General features: G+C 50.6%; 1 protein-coding gene across 4 annotated transcripts; it reads left to right on the top strand.

The window, feature by feature from the left end:
• Window positions 1-65: 65 nt before the first annotated feature.
• BAK1 (BCL2 antagonist/killer 1) lies at window positions 66-6,643 on the top strand. Of its 4 annotated transcripts, none has more exons than XR_010835048.1 (6): window positions 66-331; window positions 3,273-3,408; window positions 3,731-3,874; window positions 4,647-4,666; window positions 4,981-5,161; window positions 5,288-6,643. XR_010835048.1 is itself a non-coding variant. In XM_059078016.2 (6 exons), exons 2-6 carry the CDS (start codon window positions 2,286-2,288, stop codon window positions 5,390-5,392), a joined length of 636 nt encoding a protein of 211 aa, XP_058933999.1. In that variant the 5' UTR covers window positions 84-331; window positions 2,276-2,285; the 3' UTR covers window positions 5,393-6,643. The 4 variants fall into 4 exon arrangements, 3 of the variants coding, with proteins under 3 accessions (XP_066862139.1, XP_058933999.1, XP_058933998.1); XM_059078016.2 differs by lacking the exon at window positions 4,647-4,666 and adding an exon at window positions 2,276-2,355 and having other exon boundaries at window positions 84-331; XM_059078015.2 differs by lacking the exon at window positions 4,647-4,666 and adding an exon at window positions 2,253-2,355 and having other exon boundaries at window positions 84-331.
• Window positions 6,644-20,834: the final 14,191 nt, after the last annotated feature.

Below are 20,834 nucleotides of genomic sequence, written 5' to 3'. Positions count from 1 at the left end.
GAGGAGCCACTCTGCCTGGGTGGGAGCCGCTCTCTCCGCCTGGGAGCCCTGTAGGCTGGGGCATCTGCATCCGGCGGCCACAGAGCAACTTCCTCTAGAGGGAGCTGATTGGAGCCGGGAACCGCCGGCACCTCTATGATCGCCGCAGCCTCGCGGGTCCCTAGGGCTGTGCTGGGACCAGCAGAGGCTGCATCCAGACACCAGGAATTCACTGACGCCCTTCCTGGGAGCCAGGCCTGGGTACCTGACCCTGGGAGCAACCACTGGCCCCTCAGGATCTCCAGCCTCTGCCCTGCTGAGCCGTCCCGGGCCTGGGCCAGGGTCCGGGCAGGTAAGCCGGGAGGGTCCTGCCCATGCTCCCCACTCTCGGCAGCCCCAGGCCCAGGGTGAGGCAGGGAGCCCGCAGGGAGCCCGGTGGGGAGAGGGAGGCCTCGAGGCTTGTCTGGGTAGCTCTACCAACTCCTGTTCGGGGCCTGATCCGGCCGGGGCTCTCTCTGGCTGCTCCTCAGACAGCTTTCCCTCTTGGCCCGGCCCTGTTGCCAGAAAATCGGGTGCTAAAGAACCAGGTTCTTTAGCAGTCTAGGGGATGGGAGTGGAGGTCAGAGCCAAGGTCAAGGGCAGGGGGAGAACTTTCACAGCACTTCCTGCTGTCCCAGGAGCCCTAAGACTAGGTCTGCAGCAGGGCTAGGTCTGCATCTCCCCCCCGCCACCCCGGGAAACATCCTGGGCCCAGCAAACCCCACAGGTGGGGCACAGTGGACTCTCCCTACCAGGAAGTCAGGCCACTTGGATGGGGGCAGAGGTAGACCCAGGTCGGCATAGGCCTCTGACCCTGGGGCCGGTTCTGAGGCTCCACTTTCTCCCCAGCATTGAGCCCCAGGGGTAGCGGTAGAGGCAGTCGAGATGCAATCGGCATCCTCCAGCCCTGCTGTCCTTGGGGCACTGGGTTTCGGAGACCAAGGGAGAGAGGAAGGTACCTTGTTCAGGAAGAAGCTTCTGGGATGGGGGTGTGCCAGGCAAAGGTCTGTCTTAAGGAGTCCGGGCACCCAGGGGTGGAGGAGGGGAGAGAGTTGGTCTTCTCCCTGTCCCTGCCCTGACACAGTGAAGGGGTGGAGAGCACAGGTAGTCCGGACTTTCCCCACCCTTCTCCTCAGGCACTTTCGAAAATGGCCCTAGGCCTGAGAGGGAAGGTGGGGGGAGGGTACACAGGCCCTCCCAGGGAGGAGGGGGCAGCTGTGTTTGGCCCAGAGCAGGGCTGGGCCCTCCCTAGGGAGAGGAGGAGGGGGGCTTCCCTCCTGGGTGATGGAGGCAGCTTTGGGGTGGGGGGAAGTGAAGGGTGTGCAAATTGAAAGTGAAATAGCTTATGTCCAGGAAATACTCCCTCTGTGGAGGTCTACAGAGCATACTAGGGTTGTGGCCAGGACTGGGAAAAGGAGGAAAATAGGGGCTGGAGACAGAAGAGCAGGGGTACATGTGATTTCCTCAACCACCTGCTAGGCAGAAATGTGAAGATCACAGGCAGGATGCAAACTAGGGAAGTTTCCCCGGAAAGGACACCCTCTAAGGTCCACAAACTGAAAAATAAATCTGAAATGAGTGCTGAGTGGAGGACTGACTCGTGGAAATTCAAATAACGAACCTGACTCCTTGACTAGTTCTGTGGCCTTGGGCACTAACTTCTTTGTGCCTCACTTTTCCCACCTGTAAAATGGGTATGACAGTGCTTACCCTGCCAGGTTAATGTGTTCTTTCCGTGTCCCACACTCCCTGGGGAGTACTTGCACATACATGGTAGAAGTATACCAAAGGCACTCAGGAAATGCTTGCGGCTAACAGGCCTGAGTTGGAAAACAGGTGTGTTCTGACTAGCCAAGGGGAAGTGGGACCTTCGGGGACGGGCTTCGTGGGTCATTGGCTGGAAGGTGGCAAGTCTGCAGTAAGCGTGTGCTGGGTAGGGTGCAGGAGGCCCCGGGAGCAGCGGAAGAAACCCCAGCTTCTGAAACTCGCCTCGCAGTGCGACTAGAGATCTGCTCGGCCACTGCTGCGGCTACCCTTCCTCAGGCCCTGGCTGATCCCTGGGTGGGAATCTTGGCTGCCCTGCCTTTCTCACCCCCAGTCTCCTTGAAGAACTGCCAGTGAAATACTCAATAAGTTCTTAGGACGGTGCAGTCTTTCAGGAGTGGGGGTCCCCTCCCTCCGTGTGCTGGTGGAACCTCTGGTCCCCATCTCTGCTTTCCTACCCACCCCCACAGGCTAACATTGCCCTTCCTGCCAGGACCTGAGAAATGGCATCCGGACAAGGCCCAGGTCCTCCCAGGCAGGGGTGCGAAGAACCTGACCCCTCCTCCACTTCGGGTAACTGTCTTTCTGCCCCCTCACCCCTCCCATAACCACCAGGACCATCTGTGAGGATGGAAAGAGCAGATGTGGACAAGCCGGGCGAGATTTAAAGGCAGGCTCTCCCGCCTCAGTTTCCTCACCTTGGGTAAAGGAGAAAAGCATCTCCCTACCCAATGCAGGCAGGGGGGCAGCAGTGGGGGGAGTCTTGGCAGGGGCAGGGGTGGGGGGTGCAGAGGCTGGGGGAGGCGGGGCAGTGAGCATGAGGTGGGCACCCTGCCATCTGCGAGGAGGAGGAGGAGGAGGAGGAGGAGGAGGAGGAGGAGGAAAGAAGAGTGGGGCGTGGCTGTCCTATCCCTGCCGTGGGAGAAATAAGGAAGTAAATCCACCTATCAACTATCACGGAGTCAGGTCCGCTCAACAGGGAGAGGGATTGTTAATGACTTTGGGGAGGAAGTAAAATGGCTGTCCCCCTTCCCTCTTCCAAGGGGAACGCCAGGGACGCCTGCAGCTCGCGGCCCAGCACAGGCTGTTTCCTGGACTTTGGGTTCAGTCCCAGGTCTGTCACTATTTCCCGACGTGACTTTTCTGGGCTACAATTTCAAATTCTGTCTCCCACGTTCCCTAAGCCATAAGGGCTTGGTGCCTTGGACAAACTAAAATAAAGTCGGGGACCCAAATGCCTGGGATTCTATCCTGGCTGCACCGCTCTCTCCAGCTGTACACACCTGTGCAAGTTATGTAAACACGGCACCTCAGTCTCCCCATCTGTAAACTGGGGGTCACCTACTCCACAAGGCAGCTGTGACAAGAATCCTCTGCTCAGAGTCAGCCCTAGGTGGTAACTAACGGCTAGAGGAGGGACACCTCTGTCCACAGGCAGAGTGAACCATCCCCAGAGCACTTCCTCCCTGACTCCTGGCTTTGATCCTCAGAGGAACAGGTAGCCCGGGACACGGAGGAGGTTTTCCGCAGCTACGTCTTTTACCGCCATCAGCAGGAGCAGGAGGCCGAGGGGGCGGCCGCACCCACTGACCCAGAAATGGTCACCTTGCCCCTAGAACCTAGCAGGTGAGCAGCAGCCCCCTGGGCCCACGGGGACATGTTCAGGGAGATGGAGGCTCACATGGGGTCACCATGCAGGTCCTGGGAGCCGGACAGGCCTGGGGGGGTTTCCCCACTGCTGCTCCTTTTTCATGCGGGCTCCCACCCCCATCCGGGACCTGGCACCCTTTTCAGCACATGCCTGCCCCTTGTCCCTGGGCCCAGCCCTCGTGTCTGAGAACACGGTCGGGACTGCCAAGGAGGGGGCCCCAAGGCCAGGGCATCTCGGGCAGGAGCCCTTCGCCGTGAGCCCAGGCCCCAGCTCACCTGCTGCCTACCGTTCCTCGAGCATCATGGGGCAGGTGGGTCACCAACTGGCCATCATCGGGGATGACATCAACCGGCGCTACGACTCCGAGTTCCAGGCCATGTTGCAGCACCTGCAGCCAACAGCAGAGAACGCCTATGAGTATTTCACGAAGATCGCCTCAAGGTAGCTCTGGCCACTGCCTCTCCGCTGTGCTGTCACCACCATGCCGGGCCCTGCCCATGGGATGGGAGACACACTTCTCTGTCGGCGTCAGAAGACGTGTTTGCCATCCCCGTGTCTGCTGTTAACTCACATGGGGCCTTGGGCCCCTGTCTTTCTCTTTCTGGGCCCAAACTCCTCATCTCTGCATAAGCGCACAGCCCTTGTGAACTCTGGCCCCGAGGACTTGACCTGTTAGATCAGGGCTATAGAGGGGCTCACGGTGGGGGTGTCCCCAGAGCTCCCCAGCCCAGCTGGGACATGGCTGTCCTTCTGATTTGGAACCACATTTCACACCAAAGATGGTTGCTGGCCCTGGCTTCAGCCCACCAGGTCCTGGAAATGGTTTCCAGATGCTATAATCTGGTGTCAGACAGGCAGTGGTTAAAGAAACCAACAGCCTGGGCAAATCTCAGCTTTGCCATTTATCGGCTTTGTGAAACTTCCTAGGCTTCAGTTTCCTGGTCCGTAAAATAGGGGAAATATGCTTAGAACAGTGTCTGCACTTAAAGGTGTTAGCTGTTGTCACCATCTGGGTTAAAGAGGTCAGTCTCAGGGTAGGTTCGAGGCTGAGGGTGAAGGCAGGAGTAGCCGATAGATTCAGAATTAGTGCTCGGAGCTGAAACATCCTGCCTGTGTCCTGAGAGGCCACCGCCCACTCAGCTGTGATTCCAGAACTGGACTGTCCTAACCTCCTCTTCTGTCCTTTTCTCTCTGCTGTCCCTCGGGCTGCCAGGCCAGCAGCAATGCCCACAGGTAATCTCCCTGCTACCTCTGTCTGTTTGCTCTGCCCTCCACGCTCTCTGCGCCCCTTTGCTCCCCCAGCCCTGGGACCACAGCCCCAGCAGCAGCATCCCATTCATCTGCCCTCTGAGCTTTCTCCTTTCAGAGAGACACGGGCTCTTAACAAATCGAGGCCAGCCTGGGGCAGCCTCTACCACCTCCATTCACAGCTAAGCCATTTTGCTTTCCAGCTGGGAGAGGGGTAGGGGTCTCCAAGGGGGTGGGAGAGGCAAACAGATGAAGGGCCCTCTAGAGGTCTCCACTGACTGTATCTCCTCGGCCCGCAGCCTGTTTGAGAGCGGCATCAACTGGGGCCGAGTGGTGGCTCTACTGGGCTTTGGCTACCGCCTGGCCCTCCACGTCTACCAGCGCGGCCTGACTGGCTTCCTGGGCCAGGTGACCCGCTTCGTGGCCGACTTCATGTTGCATCACTGCATTGCCCGGTGGATCGCACAGAGGGGTGGCTGGGTGAGTGCCCAAGCATTGACCACCTCCTCCCTGCTGCTAAGGCCGCCCCTCTCCCAGCCCCACCCCAGTGCCCAGGAGCTGAATATGCTGCCAGCCCCCCTATGACCACTCTGTCTTTCCTGGCAGGTGGCAGCCCTGGACTTGGGAAACGGCCCCATCTGGAATGTGCTAATAGTTCTGGCTGTGGTTTTGTTGGGCCAGTTTGTGGTACGAAGATTTTTCAAGTCATGACTCCTGGAGGGGTCCTTTGGGGTCCTGAGACCCCTGCGTGGACTTTGGCCCAGTCTTCTCCCTTCACCTCCTCCCCTGCAGGGGTCCCTTCCTTAAGAGTACAGAAGCTTTAGCAAGTGGGCACTCCAGGTTTGGAGGGCCCCTGCCCAGGGGTCCATCAGACTGCACGGGTGCCCCAACATTGCATGGTGCTAAAGGGCCCCCTCTCAGAGAGGGGCTGTGGCCCCCTCCCTTAGCTCTCTGGGACGCCCTTGGCCCTGCCTTCTGGGTGTTGGGGAGATGCTAAGTTGGGGAAGCAAGAGGCTAGGAGCCGCTTCTCCCCAAGGAGTTGTTAACGGTTTTAGCTTTTTATAATATCCTTGGGGGGAAACTACCCCCCTCCGATTCCCACCACTCTACCCAAAGCCAGGACGTCTGGGGTGTGGGGGTTAATAGCCCTACTCTTTCCCAGGATTCAGCTGTTCTGGAAGGTCAGAGCTTAAATGCTGGGCCTGGAGCTCAGTCCTGGCCCTTCCTAAACATCATGTCCCCCAGGAACAGGGCCGGTGGGGGGTGGGGACGAGGTACGGCTCAGCTCTCCTCCATGCCCCGCTCCCCCATATTGCCTTTGCAGTTGGACTCTCAGGGATTCTGAGGGGTGCAGTGGGGGTGGAGTGGGGGTGCAGACCATCAGCACCTTCCAAGCCTGCCTCCTGAGGCCCTCATTCTCTCCCTTCCCCTCACCTATTACCACTTGCTCCCACGCCCACCCCCCACCCCTGCTCACTATAAGTGAAGCTTGCCCCACCCCCATCACTCCAGAGAAGGCAGGCAGGGGGCTTGGGTGAGTGCAGTGCTGAGGCCCCCTTCCTCGCCCAGAATACAGGGTTTAGGACTGCAGTTTTGTTACGGGCAGGGAAAGGGGGTAGGGAGCTCAACTTGAAGTTTCTGAGTGAGAGAAGGGCTATTGGAATCCCAGGGTTGGAAGCCACCCTCGTGGCCTGGGCACAGTGTAGTCTGGGGTTACGGATAGGGGAACTGTGAATATTTGAACTCTACCCCCAGTCTCTAGACTCCTCACTCCACGCCTGCCCAAGCCTCTCCTGATGGGTGGGGTTAGGAGTGCCTCGTCTATCTTGCACAGCCTAGGGGTTTGGAGGTCAGGGGAGAGGAGTTCTTGATGAAGCCAAATGCAGGGAGGGGGTGCAGATGGAGCCAGCTGGCCACCTCCCACCCTCTGAGTGTGTCTGAAAATAAACTGCAATCCCTCCACTCCCACTTGATCATTTTTGTCTCCTCCGCTACCCTTCTCTCCATCAGGCTGGACAGGGAACCTGGGCACGCCTGGCTTTCACCTGGTTTTTACTGACAGGTCTCATCTCGGGCCTCCTGAATCCTGTGGAGGGCTGGGTGTGTTTCTCCAGCCTCCTAGAAGGCCTTGGCCCCTCCCCACTCTTCTCCAGCCCCTTCTCCAGGAACTACCCTCATTTCTTTGGGTTCCAGGCAAGTTTCCCATCCCCACAGAGAGTCAGAGGTCTCCAAACTGCTAGGCTCTGGCTGCAGAGCTGGTGGGGCAGCTGCACCTGCCTGGGGACCCCCACAGGCCTGGCCTGAATCCCTCTCCGTTCCGGAGGCCACCACCCACGCTTGGCTCCACCTGGGACACAGTGTACCGGCTCCCTCTTCCCCGATGTCCCCCACAGCTAGCACACACACAGGGCTTTTCATTCTAGGAGTTTTGTGCTGCATGGGAGTCCCTACGGGGACGCAGCCAGGGGTGATAAAAATAACAAGCACGGGGGCGTTTAAATGTTCCAAAATCTACAAAGTCTTTCCAGTCCTGGGCACCCTGATCTGTTTTCTGACACCCTTCCAAAGTGGTCACATGCAAGTGCTAAAGGATTCAAGCTTCTCTTTCACTCCCCCGAGGGCATCTTGCCAATCCCCTGGGCCCTCCGACTTGGTCTTCAAAGAACCCACGTACTGACTGCAGTCATAGGGAAGGGGGCCCCTGCATCACTGGTGGCTGAAAGGGTGGTGGATACAAGGCCCCTTGCAATTTCCTGCAGGAAAAGCTCAGAGACGACATTTATGGAACACACTCTGCCGGGCTTTATGCTGAGAATTTATCATATATGCCCAATCAGTAGGTATTATAGCTGGTGACCGGGAATAGGGGGGGCCCTAAACTCCCACTTTACAGATAAGGAAACTGAGGTACCCGTCCAGAGTTACCAGGTAGAAAGGGCGAGGAGCTGGCACTTGCCACCAGGATACTGGCTCGAGGTTTTACATGGAGGCCGGAAGGGTGGGGGCTGGCGCCGTTGGTCTAGAGCACAGGTCTGCCAAGGGGGGAGGTGGTGGAGGTAGCCTACACGCCCTACGGGCAGGAACCGCGCGACCCCTCTGAGAACACCGGGAGGCGAGCCGGCTGCCCGGGTCAAAGATGGCCGCTGCTGCATCGAGCACGCAAGCGTGCCCTCTCGTGGGCAGGGCCTCGGTGCGCACCTCCCACCCCCTCCCCGCGGGAGGCTGGAAGAAAGGTGGGACATGGTGGCCCCTGTGTGTCCTCTGACTCTGTTAAGAAAGGCGTTAGAACGCTATCCTGAAAAGCGGGCGGAGCCCCATAAGGTTTTGGCCTGTGTCTAGCCTTCCACTCCACCCTCTATTCTGCCAGGATGAAGTTGCCAGAACAGAAATCTAAATACATCTCGGAGCTGTGAGGAGTGAGAATTTAGGAGGGACATAATAAGGCAGGGAGCAGATGGGTTCTGCAGGTATTAAGGAAGTTAAATCAAATTCTTCTCCAGATTTGTAGTTATTCTGAAATTGTACCTTCGTCTCCTGCAAAGAGGTCTAGATTCCTCAGGAGCTGGGGCAATGCAGCCAGGGGAAGGAGCGTGTTCAGGTGTCAAGCTCAGTTGTGCAGCGTCAATATAAACTGGCACCTGCCCTGCCTCGAACCCGGTGCCTCCCCGCCCCCACCCCGCAGCGTACCTTCATGTGTTTGCTGTTTTACAGCCTCTGAAGAAAGTTTATTTTAGGCCACTGGGTGCCCATCCAAATGAGAAAATCCTTCCTTTGCCCAAACCACTCAGTAGATTGTTTGAAGAAGTTTTTAGGACCTAACCATCTGAATAGCATTAAAATTAATTCGTTAGTTAATTAAAATAAATAAATCAACCATATCCTGCTCCAGTTGTACACACCAAGGATGTAAAGGCCCAGATCAAAGACACTTGTAAAATCCGATTTAGTTCAATTTAAGCAGAACAGGTGTGTGTGTGTGTGTGTGTGTGTGTGTGTGTGTGTGTGTGTGTGTGTGTGTGAGCAAGACAGAGACAGAGAGAGAAGGGAGTTACAAGAGATTGCCAGAGGTATCTAAATGTCAAGGACCAGAAAATCAGCAAAACCCAGTTTATGGGATATGGTTGCCAATTGCCAAACACCGTAAAAAGGTGAACACCAGACTAGTGGGATATAAAAGATGGGGGAAGAGGAGGGATTCAGCCCACCAGTTACCAAGAACAAAAAGCAGTGGTCTGCCCTGTCGAGCATATGATCCCTGGCAAATTGTATGAATGAATTAAAAGAGGGGCAACCTCACAAGACAAAAATCAAATGATGGAATAACATGGGCAGAAACTTGGCTTTCTGAGAAAAGACAATAGCTTAAGAGACGAAAGCCACAGAATCTCCCTCCACCTGGAGTATGGGATTTGGCAATGGATACAGGCAGGCACCAAATGGATACCTGTGAGCATGCATCCATTGCTGAAATAAACATGTATATGAGTATACCTTTCAGCTCCACTTAACCAACTCTTCCATTGCAATCTGGTAATCATTCCTGGTGCCCAATGCCTCGAGTTTTTCAAGGTTTAGCTAAGAACACAGTTCTTCAAAGTTTTCTGTTCCATCACATCATGCAGTGAACCTGCTTTGCAAAGTTCATGGCACAGACTTTTGTGATGGTTGGCTGCATGGAAGCTGGGCTCTCACCAGCCTTCTCATGTTTTGACTTGAACCCTCTCTTAGCTGACCTTTGACCCTACTAAGAGCAATTTCTCCAATTCATTTCCAGCAGATGGTTAGGCTTCCTCGAGAGTGAGAACAGTTTCTTGCTTAATTCTCAGGAGGACCACACCAGGGTGAATTTGGCATGTCCAGCATCTCTGAACTGTGGATGTTGTGAATCAGAGTGCATAGGAGGCACTGGGCTGGGCTTAGGGATGTGAGTTCCCGTGTCTGCTAAAAAAGAATGAGATTTCCAGGAACCTGATTACCAGCCTACTAGCAGGCTGAGTGTGAGAAGGGCTGAGTGCAGGCTAAAAGCCAAATGCTATCCTGGTGAGGAGGTGGGGGAGTCCCTGCACTCAGTTGTGATGTGTAGTGTAATGGACGAGATTGTTTTTACATGACCTTGGCTGGCCTGAACAATGGGCTGGATAGGCGTAGCCCTCCTTCCTTCTCTCAGAGAGAGGAGCCATACCCAAGCTTAGCTGACCGCTGAACTGGGGGCTCTTCCAAATATTCTGTGCCCCCCTCCTTGGCCAGTTGGGGACACAGTAACATCCATAGGCCAGAGGTGTCCAGTTACTGGCATCCTCAGACAACTCCTGTAATGGGCTGGCCCACCGAATCCAGACTGAATGGTGCCAAGCAGCCTGGTGTTCCTTCATTGACAAGGGTGCTTTCCCATGCCAGCTCCATACAAAGGCAGAGTGATAGCAAGAAGGCCCTTCGCTGCAATGCACACTGTAAAGCAGGCCCCTGGCCTGGCTTGCCTCCACAGAGTGAGATGAAGGTCAGAGGGCTGCGGCTGCTTCTCTTATTGACCTCCTTGTTTTCTCTTTCCCCAGCAAAGCTGGGTGTCCTACAATTTAACTCAAATCTGGCACTTGTCTACCTGGAGATAGCATCAGAGCCCCCGAGTTAAGGGCTCAGTCCCTGAAGACTACCCCTGCCCCCACCTCAAATGCCAATCGCAAGTCCAGATGCTTCTGACAGACCGGCTATAGAAGTTCCAACAACCCCTTCTCCTTGTTCGATCAATTTGCTAGAGCGGCTCAGAAAACAGTTTACTTACTAGTAAACTGCCAGTTTATTACAAAGGATATTAAAAGATACAAATGGGGACTTCCGTGGTGGTCCAGTGGTTAAGACTCAGCGCTCCCAATGCGGGGGGCCCAGGATCGATCCCTGGTCAGGGAACTAGATCACGCATGCCGCAAGTAGGAGCCCGCATGCCTCCACTAAGGATCCCTCACGTAGCAACAAAGATCCTGCATGCTGCAGCTAAGACCGGGCGCAGCCAAATAAATAAATAAATATTTGAAAAGAAAAAGATACAAATGAACAACCAGATGATGAAGAGATAGGGCCAGGTCTAGAAGAGTCCACAACACAAGAGCTTCTGTCCCCATGGAGTTCTGGGTGTGCCACCCTCCTGGCAGGAAGAGGCATACCTGGCAGGTGTTCACCAACGAGGATGCTCTCCCAAACCCCATGGTTCAGAGATTCTTATGGAAGCTTCATTACACAGGTATGGTTGATTAAATCATTGACCACTGGTTACTGATTCAACCTCCAGCCCCTCTCCCCTTCTCCAGAGGTGGGAGAATGGGGCCAAAAGTTCCAACTCACTAATCAAGGTTGGTTCCCCTGGCAACCAGCCCCCATCCTTAGGGGCTTTCCAAAAGTCACCTCATTAACATAAACTCAGGTGTGGCTGAAAGGGCCTTGTTATGAATAACAAAAGCACGTTTAAAAAATGCACCTTTAAATATCGCTCAGAATTCTCTTAGGAAATTCCAAGGATTTTAGGAGCTCTGTGTGGGGAACAGGGACAAAAACCAAATATGTATTTCTTATTATAAATCACAATATCACAAAGTCTATTTCCATGCTACATGATGCTGTGGGATTTGTCTCGAATGTGTGTCTGACAGGGAGAGATCCAGACGGGTTTTGTCTACTCTGAAGCCTCTCCGCTCCTCATCTCCCCATCTCTGCCTTCCCATTCCCACTGCTGAGGCCCTGGGGTTTATCCCCAATGTTCTAGGTTTTGGTAATGGCCCTTCCTTGGGTCCTGCCCAGCTCAAATCCTCCCAGAACCCCACCATCGCCAAACCCACTTCACGAAACATTGTCTTTATCATGTCACATCCCCACTTCAGATCCACTAGATCCGTTCTATTCATTACATTCACCTCCTCTTTGCGGGTCCCTGGTGGAGGCACTGGGAAGCCAATGTCTCTCTATCCTTAGGGAGCTTCCACTTCAAAGGAGGAAATGCCGAGCAGTGATGATGACTCAGGTGAGAAGTGTCAGGGCAGCGCAGGGGCCATGGGGTCCCAGAGGAGATGCACCAAGCCAGGTCTGGGGGTGATCCAGGGAGGCTTCTCAGAGGTGGGAACAAACAGGCATTTGAGACCTTTCCAGCTTTTCTTTGACTCCTACCAGATGGTCCAAGTATCATGTTGTTGTCTTCAGAGCTCCTCCCACTTCTTCCCTGTCCCCCAGTCAGCATTTAACAGGATCTGCTCCCCATCCACCTCCTTTCTTTGTTTCAACCTGCTTCTTCATCCTTTAACATCAGAAGGGGAGCAGAATATGCCACCTCAAAATATGACACTTTGGTATATTTTGAGCTGTAGGCACTTGAAAAACAGCAAATGCAGGGAGAGGCTTTCTCTGAATCCCCCTTATCTGCCTAAAGACAGATCCTCCTCAGGATGGATTGTCATAGATTCCCCTCCCCAGGAGTTTCATCAACCAGAGAAGGCTGTTTATCCTCAAAGAGGAGACTAGAAGTCCACATCGCACCAAACTTTGTCACAAACTGTCATATCTCCCATCTATTCTCCTTAGGGCCCGTTTGCTTCCTTAAAAATCATTTACTCTCCCCTAAGAGGCCTACATAACCCCTCCCCCTTCCCTATTAAGATGGTATTTAGTCCTGAATTCTAAGCTACATCAGGAAGTTACTCATTTTTCCCTGGGTATCTCCTCCCAGGTATATATATGAGGTATACAAGTCAATGCACTTCTATTTGTTTTCCTCTTGTTAATTTGTCTTTTATTGCAGGGGTCTCAGCTAAGAATGCAGAGGGGTAGAGGAAAAATTATCTTCCCTCCCCTACATATCCAATGTTAATTCCATCTCTGTCAGGAAGCTTTCTGTGACCACCCTCCAACTCTGGGTCAGTTTCGCCCTTCTCTCATATCCAGTGCCTCTTGGGATCTGATGCTTAATCATCTTGTCCAGTTAGGAAGACCATTTCACTTTAAGTTTGGGGACCTGGGTATAAGTCTTAGGTCTGCCTCTTACATAGCTTTTGGGCCAGTCCCTCTAAATATGAAAATAAATAAGAATGCATGCTTTCTTTCATTCACTCAACAAACATTTATTGGATACCATGAAGGCTCTATAAACCCAAATGGAATGGAATGTCTTAGAACTTTGCTCTAGTATTTGTATTTGTCTTGTTCTGTATATGATTTATGGGTAGGAACTGAGTTGTATCTATTGAATTTGTTTGTCAATTACTGCTAATCAAATAATAGGACCTCATTGTAATCTTCAAAAATATTTTATTATTAATAATAAAATCTGGGGCTTCCCTGGTGGCACAGTAGTTAAGAATCTGCCTGCCAATGCAGGGGACATGGGTTCGAGCCCTGGTCCGGGAAGATCCTACATGCCACCGTGGAGCAACTAAGCCCGTGCGCCACAACTACTGAGCCTGCACTGTAGAGCCCACGAGACACAGCTACTGAGCCTGTGTGCCACAACTACTGAAGCCTGTGTGTGTCTAGAGCCTGTGCTCCACAGCAAGAGAAGCCACCATGATGAGAAGCCTGTGCACTGCAATGAAGAGTAGCCCCCGCTTGCCACAAATAGAGAAGGCCCCGCGTGCAGCAACAAAGACCCAACTCAGCCAAAAATAAATAAATAAATAATAAATTTGTAAAAAAAAAACCCACAATGTACACTGTACACCTGAAACTAACACAACATTGTAAATCAACTATACTCCAATAAAAGTTTAAAAAAAAGTAATAATAAAATCCGAGTATTTATTCTGTCGGATACATACTATACCCTTTATATATTTTATCTTGATTAATTTTCACAACTGTATGAAGTATGCCCATTTAGCAGATAAAGAAATTGAGGTTTAGAGAGGCTAAGTAACTCTCCCAGAGTCTAAGTGAAAAGTGCAAGTGTAAGTAAAATCCAAATCTGTTTTATACTAGGAACCTAAGATTTTTCTGAAGTCTATGATCTTTACAGTTATGTTACTCTGCTTTCTTTTTATTATAACTGGGAAACACAGTTATAGGGATAATAGAAGAAAAAACTAAAAATCACCATAATTCATTTTTCTTAACGTTTGTGTAGTCCTTTTCCAATTTTTTTTTTTTTTTTTTTTTTGTGGTATGCAGACCTCTCACTGCCGTGGCCTCTCCTGTTGCAGAGCACAGGCTCCAGATGCCCAGGCTCAGCGGCCATGGCTCACGGGCCCAGCCGCTCCGCGGCACGTGGGATCTTCCCAGAACGGGGCACGAACCCGTGTCCCCTGCATCGGCAGGCAGATTCTCAACCACTGCGCCACCAGGGAAGCCCGTCCTTTTCCAATCTTTTAAAAATGTACATACATAGTCAATAACCATGTATCAGTTAGTTATTGCTGTGTAACAAAACTATCCCAAAGCTTAGCAACTTAAAACAATAACCATTGATTATTCCCCACAGTCAGTGGTTCAAGTGGACAATTCTGCTGATCTGGGCCAGGCTTGGCTGCTCTTAGTTGGGTACATTCATGTATTTGTCATCAATTGGCAGGTCAGCTGAGGGCTGGCTTGTCTAGGATAACCTCAGCTGGGCAACTCAGTTTCCTCCATGTGTCATTCATGTCCCTCTGGCAGCTTAAGCTGGGAATGTTTTGGACATGTTTTCATGGTGATCACAGAGGAGCAAGAGAAGTAGCAGAGGGGACTTCCCTGGTGGTCCAGCAGTAAAGAATCCGCCTTACAATGCAGGGGATGCAGGTTCGATCCCAGGTTAGGGAACTAAGATCCTACATGCTGCAGGGCAACCAAGCCCGCATGCCACAACTACTGAGCCCACGTGCCACAACTACTGAGCTCGCATACCTCAACTAGAGAGGCTACATGCCACAAACTAGAGTCCACACTCCCTGGAGCCCACACATCACAACTAGAGAGAGAAAAACCACACGCCACAACTAGAGGGGGAAACCGTGTGCCACAGCTAGAAAGAAGCCCATGTGCCACAACGAAGAGCCTTCGTGCCACAATGAAAGATTCTTTGTGCCACAACTAAGACCTGACACAGCCATAAATAATAAATAAATGACAAGAGAGAAGTAGCAGAAACACAGCTTTTCTAACCTCTACTTAGGTCAAGTCAGCTAACATTACTACAATGGCCAAAGCAAGTCACATGGCTAAATTCAGATTCTTTAGGAGGGTGAGAAATTAGACTCTGCTTCTGTTATGGAAGGAATTGAAAATTCACTGGACAAAGGGTGGGAATATAGGGAAGGGTGAAGAATTGGAGCCATCAACTCAATCAACCTACAAATCTGTCCTCTGGCCACAATTATTTCTGTTCTCTCTCCATGCAAAATATGCTCATCACCATTTCAGGACCCCCAAAAGACGCATCCATTCATGACATTACGCTCAAAGTCCAGGATCTTGTGATCTACATCAGCTCTGAATGTGGCTCTTGAATGCAATACCTATGATCTAAAAAGACAAGTTATTTATCCCACACACACATCCAAAATACAATGGTGCCCGCTTGCATCTCTTACAAGCGTCCTATATTAATAAATCTACTTCTTGCCTATCACTTTGCCTCTTGCTGAATTCCTTCTGTGCTGAGACACAAAGAACCTGAGCCTCAGTAAATCCAGACACCAGGTGAGTGATTCTAATTAAAAGACCGTGTGTTCAAATCCCAAGCAGGGTTTTGGCCGGGTTCGAGTCCCGAACTGAGTCCCAATCTGAGGTGCACGGTTTCACCTTGGCTTCAACGGAAGAAACAACCACTGATGGTAGCTGAGAAATTTTCTCAGCTTGCTTTCTCCCAACAGACAGTAGGCAGCCTAGAGGCCTTTGTACAAGTTGAATAGTCAGTCCTTTGCACTGAGCCTAGACTAGCAGTGACTTGGGGGGTATAAGACCCTTAAAAACTCTGGAGTTGTTTTTTTTTTTTTTTTCTTTTGTGGTACGCGGGCCTCTCACTGCCGCGGCCTCCCCCGCCGCGGAGCACAGGCCCCGGACACGCAGGCTCAGCGGCCATGGCCCACAGGCCCAGACACTCCGCGGCACGCGGGATCCTCCTGAACCGGGGCACGAACCCGCACCCCCCACATCGACAGGCGCACCCCCAACCACTGGCCACCAGGGAAGCCCTGGAGTTCTTCTATGTATCTAATTGACTTTACTTCATGCACTAAGAGCCACACCCCAAATTCTCTTGGGACATGCTTCTCTGTTGACTAAAGTCTCGGCTGTATCAGGGTGCTGTGGGAGTAATGCCTTAAAATTCCTAGAAAGCCCTTTTGTCCAGCTGAGAGGGTGGACTAGGCATTGCCTTGAGTTTTTCAGAGGACTTAACAGTATTCAGCCACACCTTTGAGGCCATTTCTTAACTTTGATCATTTTTTACTGACCTAAGAGCCTGGGAATGAGAAATAATTTTATTTTCCAACCCAGAAAATTCTGCCCCCCTTCACATTTCCTCCAAATTCTGCTTAGAAGTTGACCAGTTCTTCCTTTAGCTCATCTCTTTCTTATAAAATTTTATCAAACACAGTTTAAGAAGGTAGGGTAGGGGGTCCCCCGGAGGAAGAGAACCCGACATAACCTTTTTAACGTAAGAGAAACTTAAGCCATTCCATTTTGTAATCCAAGCCTGGCCACAATGCTTGCCCTTGCCGAATAGGTCTGGTAGTTAATGATTTTAAGGGAACAAAAGTTAAAAACAAACAGCTATTACCAGGCCAGGGAGATAACTTAACAATAGCAAAGATAATAAATCAGTTCTAAAGACTCCCAGTTCTGTTTCAACAGTAAAGGTTAGCCTGAAGCACATTCTTGAGCTGTTTTGCAGAATTCAAACCTCCTGGAGCACTCAACCACCAGATCAACTAAAACCTAAGGAATGATGATGTAGACCTTTTCTGACCTTGGTAACATCAATCAACGACAGCCTGGACTCCGTTGACCTTCGCCCCATTTCTATGCTGAATTCTCTGCCCAAACCCCTTCATGAATATGCAGGCACCCTTAGCTTAAAACTTACCTGATTTTGCTATTTGGTGAGACACTGCTTTGGAAAGGATCCCCAGTGTTCTCCTTATGTGCTGCAAGTGATGACTCCTGCCTTCTCTAGATCTTTGGCTTGGTTGTGTCTTTTGGCTGTGACCCACCAAGAGGCGACCCAGCTTTCAGTTACCAATAGTAAGATCCAGCTGACATTTTCTGCATTCTGCCTGGAAATTTCTTGCCTCAAGTCTACAAGTTCACTAGGTATATTTTCTATCACAGGTGACAGTTTTACTCATTGTTTGCCACTACATATACAGGTCACCATTTCTCCTTCTTTAACACTTTCTTAACTAAATTTCAGCCCCCCTGCCACCCTGTCCCAGAGCAAAAGTCACATATTTTAAGTTTTTGTTAAAAGCTTAACAAAAAATGGGTACTTCTGGTACCAATTTCTGTATCTGTTAGCTATTACTGAGACAGGAGAGGAGGGAAGAGGGCAAGGCACAACCCTTAAAGAATGACACAGCTGTTGAGAAAAACGATACTACAAAAGCTGGTTAGAACCGATTAGGCCCAAGTTGGCAGGTGAGTCAGCTTCCAGTGGACCTGAGCCTCATTAAACACTCATTGTAATACATTAGCTAAATGACACACCCTCAGGTGACATGACAGTTCCGAGGCCCACCATAAAAGGCCAAGAAGGGGGTGATAGTCCAATTCCTGGAAATCCCCGCCCCTTCTCCAAAATAGTTGGAATAATCCTCCCACTCATTAGCCTATGAAATTATCCAGCCCATAAAAACTAACCACCCCATGTTTTGGGTAGCTCTCACCTTCTGAGATGGCCCACACTCTGTTCAGTGTGTATCTCTCTCAATAAACCTGCTTTCATTTTACTACGGTTCACTCTTGAATCCTTTTCTGTGTGAAGTCAAGGACCCTCACTTGGTGGCCTGTCCCAGGGACTCACCCGAGACCTGGGATGTTACCATCCTCTTGCGCCCCATTTTCCTGCAACATCTTTACAAAGAAAGAGAAGGAAGGTGGGCTTTTCTCTCTCCCCACTTTTCCTTTGATTGCAAAAATGTAGTCCACTTAGTTTTCAGGGCAGACCCCTCTGACCCTCCTGCTTATATCCTTCTCAAGTGTCCTATACTAATAAATCCACTTCTTACCTATCACTTTCTCCCTCACCAAATTCTTTCAGTGCCAAGACATAAAGAACCTGAGCTTTGTTAAGTCCTGAGATGAGTTGTGTGGTTTCATTACTGCGTAACAACTCCAGACCTTAGTGATTTAAAACAGTAATTGTAGGCGCTTCCCTGGTGGCGCAGTGGTTAAGACTCTGCGCTCCCAGTGCAGGGGGCCCTGGTTTGATACCTTGTCAAGGAACTAGACCCACCTGCATGCTGCAACTAAGAGTTCACATGCCACAACTGAGGAGCCCACGTGCCACAACTAAAGACCCGATGCAACCAAAAAAAAAGTCTAAAAGCATAAATAAATAAATAAAACGATAATTGTAGATAATTTCTCAAAACCAATGGTCAACTGAGCAGTTTTGTTGATTTAGACTGAGCTCACTAATGAATCTTCAGTTAGTCAATGGGTCTAGCTGGTGGCTGGTTGGTATAGTATGACTTCTAGACAACTGGACTCTCTTCCATATGTCTTTCTCACATCCCCCCAGCAACCAAGACATGTCCTCAAGCAAGACTGAGCATGTTCTTGAAGCAACTACAGAAAAGTAAGAGAGGAAATTCAAACACGAAAGTACTTGTTTAATCTTCTGCAGGCCTCCAGCCTGCTAACATCCTATTTGCTGACACCAAGTACCTGGCCAAGTCAGATGTAAGGGGTAGGGAAATGGGCTCTACATCCTTTTATTTTTTGGACCGCACTGCGTGGCATGTGGGATCTTAGTTCCCCAATCAGGGATGGAACCCGTGCCTCCTGCAGTGGCAGCATGGAGTCTTCACCACTGGACCGCCAGGGAAGTCCCCTCTACGTCTGTTTTGAGAGGTATTATAAAGTCACAGGGCAAAGAATGTGGATACAGATAGAGGTCAAAAATCAGGATCACGTGGGCTTCCCTGGTGGCACAGTGGTTAAGAATCCGCCTGCCAATGCAGGGGACACAGGTTCGAGCCCTGTCCGGGAAGATCCCACATGCCACGGAGCAACTAAGCCCAACTAAGCCCGTGCGCCACAACTACTGAGCCTGTGCTCTAGAGCCTGCGAGCCACAACTACTGAAGCCCATGTGCCTAGAGCCCGTGCTCCGCAACAAGAGAAGCCACTGCAACGAGAAGCCTGCACACTGCAACAAAGAGTAGCCCCCGCTCACCACAACTAGAGAAAGCCCGCACGCAGCATCGAAGACCCAACACAGCCAAAAATAAAAATAAATAAAATTTTATTTTAAAAAAATTGGGATCACGAATGCAATCAATCTTACCACAAATTATTGACTGATTGGCTAATTTTTCTTTTCTTTGAGAAACTAGATTGCTCTAAACCAATTTGATTTAAATATCAATCAAATAAGTATATTTTCTTCTTAAAACGTTTTTCTTAGGATCTTAACAATCCTTTAATCCAAAAACACAAGTATACACACCATTTCTATTTTTAAAAGCAGTCAGACTTCCCTGGTGGCACAGTGGTTAAGAATCTGCCTGCCAATGCAGGGCACACATGTTCAATCGCTGGTCCAGGAAGATCCCACATGTCAAGGAGCAACTAAGCCCATACACCACAACTACTGAAGCCCACATGCCCTAGAGCCCAAGCACCGCAACTACTGAGCCCACACGCTGCACCTACTGAAACCGTGTGCCACAACAAGAGAAGCCACCGCAATGAGAAGCCCTCGCACCGCAACGAAGAGTAGACCCGCTCACTGCAACTAGAAAGAAAATAAAAGCTCGTGTACATCAACAAAGACCCAACGCAGCCAACAATAAATTTTTAAAAATTAAAAAAAGAATTTTGAGAGTAGACTCACGTGAAGGGTTTAGTAAGTACCTGGCATGGAGTAAACCCTCAATAAATGTTAGCTGTCCCTCCCACACCCATCATCTCTGTCTATATTCCACAGCATCCACAAGCCTCAAGAAATACTCATTGAATATCCTTTCTCTTAATTTATTATTTATTTATAAATTTACTTATTTTATTTATTTATTTTTGGCTGTGTTGGGTCTTCATTGCTGTGCGCGGGCTTTCTCTAGTTGTGGCGAGCAGGGGCTACTCTTTGTTGCAGTGTGCAGGCTTCTCGTTGCAGTGGCTTCTCTTGTTGCGGAGCATGGGCTCTAGGCACGCAGGCTTCAGTAGTTGTGGCTCGCGGGCTCTAGAGAGCAGGCTCAGTGGTTGTGGCGCACGGGCTTAGTTGCTCCGCGGCATGTGGGATCTTCCTGGACCAGGGCTTGAACCCGTTTCCCCTGTATTGGCAGGCGGATTCTTATCCACTGTGCCACCAGGGAAGCCCTGAATATCCTTTCTCTTGATCCAGTATTTTCTAGGACTTCGGCTTTAAAAAAAAATCTAAATAGAAAAAGCACTTTATGGTCAAAAATGCTCATCTGTGACAAAATTTCAGAGCTAAATATTAGGACAGTTTATTTCAACAGTAGGGAAATTGTTGAGCAATTTTATTTATGACTTTATACACCACCTTGTTTCAAAAAAGGATTTAAGATGGTTTACAGAGGCCTAAGCCAAAGAACAAGATAAAATACGTTGAAAACAAACAAGAAATATAAGGCAAAGGGATGGAACACAAAGACAGCAAAGTGGGAGGGGGCCAAGAGTAGGGTTAGCAATACAAAAAAATACAAGTGCTAAAGTCATATATCCTTGACCAGAAAGATTTGCTTTAAGCTTTCTAGCAGCCAACACCACTCAAATTCAAAACTCGAAGAGTCCATAGGCCAAAAACTAACAAATTGCTCTAAAAAGTTAAACTCCTCTGGAAAGCGAGATCATAAGAAGGTCCTCCTTACGGGTTTCCCTGGTGGTACAGTGGTTGAGAGTCTGCCTGCCGATGCAGGGGACACCTGGGCCCGTGAGCCATGGCCGCTGAGCCTGCGCGTCCGGAGCCTGTGCTCCACGACGGGAGAGGCCACAGCAGTGAGAGGCCCGTTTACCGCAAA

The sequence above is a fragment of the Kogia breviceps genome, chromosome 10 (assembly GCF_026419965.1).
Source record: "Kogia breviceps isolate mKogBre1 chromosome 10, mKogBre1 haplotype 1, whole genome shotgun sequence".
In the NCBI taxonomy this organism is placed as follows: domain Eukaryota; kingdom Metazoa; phylum Chordata; class Mammalia; order Artiodactyla; family Physeteridae; genus Kogia; species Kogia breviceps.
Note: the sequence above shows the minus strand (reverse complement) of the source record. Positions and strands in the feature narration are given on the sequence as shown.